At 37.6% G+C, this 3,576-nt stretch overlaps 1 protein-coding gene across 1 annotated transcript; it reads left to right on the top strand.

Annotated features, from left to right (window-relative positions):
* Positions 1-543: 543 nt before the first annotated feature.
* On the top strand, positions 544-1,282 carry LOC132178724 (small ribosomal subunit protein uS9). Its single transcript, XM_059591242.1, has one exon. The coding sequence runs from the start codon at positions 619-621 to the stop codon at positions 1,054-1,056; it is 438 nt and encodes a 145-aa protein (XP_059447225.1). The 5' UTR covers positions 544-618; the 3' UTR covers positions 1,057-1,282.
* Positions 1,283-3,576: the final 2,294 nt, after the last annotated feature.

Raw genomic sequence — 3,576 nt, 5'->3', positions numbered from 1 at the left:
GTGGCCGAGCCACCCCTTGGTGCTCAGGGGGTGGTTCGACCACCCCCATCCGGCCAGATCGAGCCACCCTCAAATGGCCATGGGGGCACCCCCAATTTTTTTCTTTTTTTTTTTATTTTTTATTTTTTTAAAAAATAAATTAAATTAAATAAGTGCCACGTGTTAACATCTGATTGGTCCACGTGTCAGTCCTAACGGTCAACTAACGGATTGACTAACTTAGTCCTTTATCAAAACCTCAGGGGGGTCCTGTGATAAAAATGAAACCCTAAAAAGAAAAAAATAAAGTTGACAAACTCTAAGGGATCTGAGGTATATCTTTCACGCATTAAAGAATTACCCACCTCTAACAAATGTGAACGGCTGAGATCGACTTGGTATTTATAACCGTTTGAACTGTGAAGTTAATTTACCAACGCTCAAAACGGAGAGTTTCATCCTGAGGAGAAGCTCGTAATAAGACACTCAAACCAAGGGCATTTACATCCCCTTTCCAAAACCCTAACACACACAAACACCCCCGTATAAATACCTCACTTTTCGCCTACATATCTCAGGGTAAGCAAATTAGGGTTTCACTCGCGCAGAAGTCTCTCTCCCTCTCTCTCTCGAGCAAAAATGGCGACCCCTGCGGTTGAGTCGGTGCAGTGCTTCGGGCGCAAGAAGACGGCTGTGGCGGTGACCCACTGCAAGCGCGGGCACGGGCTGATCAAGATCAATGGCTGCCCCATCGAGCTGGTGGAGCCGGAGATCCTTCGCTTCAAGGCCTACGAGCCAATCCTCCTGCTCGGACGCCACCGTTTCGCCGGCGTCGACATGCGGATCCGCGTCAAGGGCGGTGGCCACACGTCTCAGATATATGCCATCCGACAGAGCATCGCGAAGGCCCTCGTTGCGTTCTACCAGAAGTACGTGGACGAGCAGAGCAAGAAGGAGATTAAGGATATTCTCGTCAGGTACGACCGGACCTTGCTCGTCGCCGATCCTCGGCGCTGCGAGCCCAAGAAGTTTGGTGGTCGTGGTGCCAGGGCTAGGTTCCAGAAGTCTTATCGTTGAGAGAGAGCAATCGAAGACCCAGAATCAGAAGGAAAAAAAGTTCGTTTTTTCAGATGTTTTGAGGATATTGTTTTGGTATTTGAAGACTTGGATGTTAATTGGTTTTTCTATTTTTCTTTGTTTCATTCAAAAAGTCGTGAGCTTTGAGTTTTGGGTAATAGTATGCTTTCGTTAAATGGAACTTGGAGGTTTTAGATTGATAAATATATGCAATGCTTTGCTTAAATACAGCGTTTTTCGGGTTTCTCAGCTTAACCGTATCCTTGTAGTTATTTTCTTTTCTTTTTTTTTTCTTTTTCCTTAGTACTAGTTTACTTACAGCTGCCTGAGTTTTGTGTTATGAAACATGTTTGGATTCGGCTATTGCTTTATGGGTTTAAGTGTCTCAGTGTAGTTTTTATATTTGAATTTAGTTATTGTAGGATGTACATATTTGCTGTTGGCTATGATGTTGATATGTTTTCTATTTTGATGGTTTTCCAATTGTTTTTGTGTTCTGTATGTGCCTTTGGTTGCCAATGATGGAAAGGACGTTTGTGGTTTTATTTCTCGTAGGTAGTTTGGGTATTTTCAAGGAGAATTTATGGTTTGTTTGCTCTGTTTCTCTTTGGCAATAAGAGTTATAGAATGTGATTTGACTGGTTACCGCGTTTTTTACTTAACTCATGATCCTCAGTTTTGAGTTAAAGGATAATATATTGTTCTATTGGTATGTTATAGTTTTGACTTATTATTTTGTAAAAACTATTATTTTGGCACTCTGATTTCAAGGGCCATGTTTTTTACTGGTATGTTGTTTTATTGGCAATGTTATAAACAGCCTTCGCTTGTTTGGGCTTAGGTTGAGAGATTGTAGGTCTCTAGGAAATGTCTGAGGAGTAATGCAATGCAAGTAGTCAGGGGCACCCCTATTTCCTTGTATCCTCTCAAAACTGATGTTGCTTCTAAAATCACCATTGGGTCATTATTTGATTTTGATCCAATGGTGATTTTAATAGCCACATCAGTTTTGGGGGACATAAAGGAGACATGGGATGACATTTAGAATTACTCTTTTCTAAAAGCCATGCTTTTCAAATAAAATGCGTTGTTTGAAGACCAGAGTTGTCGCCTGGAACATCAGTAGTATATGGAAGTGCATGGTTAGTGTTATTATAAGTTCTGTGTATTCTGGTAGATAGTGTGATATCAGAAAGGGTTTGTGGTAACGATTGAAGGTGATAAATATGCTGCTTGATATTAAAGATCATAGAGTGATGTGTTAAGTTCTCTTGGTCCCTTGGGAACATCCTCTTTGTTTTCTAGTTTTTCCTTTTGCTGATATTAGGCATAATTGTTCTTTACAAGTTGTGGGTTTGTCTCTGTTTCGTAGCATCTGTCAATTTAATATGTGATCAGGCAGAATTCTTGATCTAATAGAAACTTCCATTTTGGAGTTCTGGATTGGTTGGAAGAAATTGAGGCAGGGATGGAATGCAGGATTAGAAATTTAGAGTGCCTTATCCTCTTCTGCCAAATGTTTGAGACTCTTGTATATAAACGTGTTTAGTTCTTGTTAGCCTTATTTACTTGAAGAGGCTTATTAGTTTTAGGTGGCTCTTGCTTTACGCTCTCTTTAAGAGTTTTTTTTTTTTTCCTTCGTTTTACAGGGTGAATTGTGAATTGAATGAAGTCATTTTTTGTTTTTAACCAAGCAAATTGGTCAGTTCGTTTACAAAAATTACTTATCCTCAAGAGGGTTGTAAGGAATCTGAATGGTCCTTATTGAGTAGGTAAGGAATTGAAGATAAACTGCAAGAGAAAAGCCATTAACCAGAGCTTTTAAATTATCAGTTAGTTTTGTCATTTCAGGGCTGAGAATCGGAAATGATCTTCCAAGGTTTTTGTGTCAGAGTTGTAAGAAGCATTGATTTGTCATTGTTCGTTATGTTCATGACAATTGGTTTCTCATGTTAGTGCCAAATTTAGATCTAAAACACTAATGTGAAACCAAATTTATACCCGTATAAGAAATTATTCCATTAGGTAACCAAACAAATGAAGAATGTGAATGCACCCAAACAGGAACAGATATTGGAGTTAAATAAATGTTTACTATTAATGTTGAGTCATCAATAATAGTAAAATATGTATTCCATTAAATAATAAATTGGAGTGCTATAATTTTTCTTTGATCAGGCTTACATGCTGTTATTTTAATAATAGCATGTATGCTGTAGTTGAATTAACGGTCAAGATGTAATTTTAAAGTTGACTTACTTTTAGAAGCATTTAATAGGAGAGAGAAAATAAAAAAAGATTTTGAAAAATCTTGACCATTGTTTAAACTACAGTATACATGTTATTAAAATAACAGTATGTAAGCCAAATCCATTTTTCTTTGGATTGAAATCATGATGTGCTAAAAAGTAAATTAAAATAGTGATTTCCTTTCACTTATATTCATACAAATAAATTTAGAACTTTTCTTTTTTTTTTTAAAAAAAAATTCTTAATTCAAATAAAGGAAGCAATGGTTTC

Source organism: Corylus avellana, chromosome ca4, assembly GCF_901000735.1.
Source record: "Corylus avellana chromosome ca4, CavTom2PMs-1.0".
NCBI lineage: Eukaryota > Viridiplantae > Streptophyta > Magnoliopsida > Fagales > Betulaceae > Corylus > Corylus avellana.
The sequence above is the reverse complement of the archived record's forward strand: the minus strand, read 5'-3'. Positions and strand labels throughout refer to the sequence as shown.

Coding starts and splice junctions, on each gene's coding strand:
- LOC132178724 (XM_059591242.1), top strand. CDS start 619: ATGGCGACCCCTGCGGTTGAGTCGGTGCAGTGCTTCGGGCGCAAGAAG.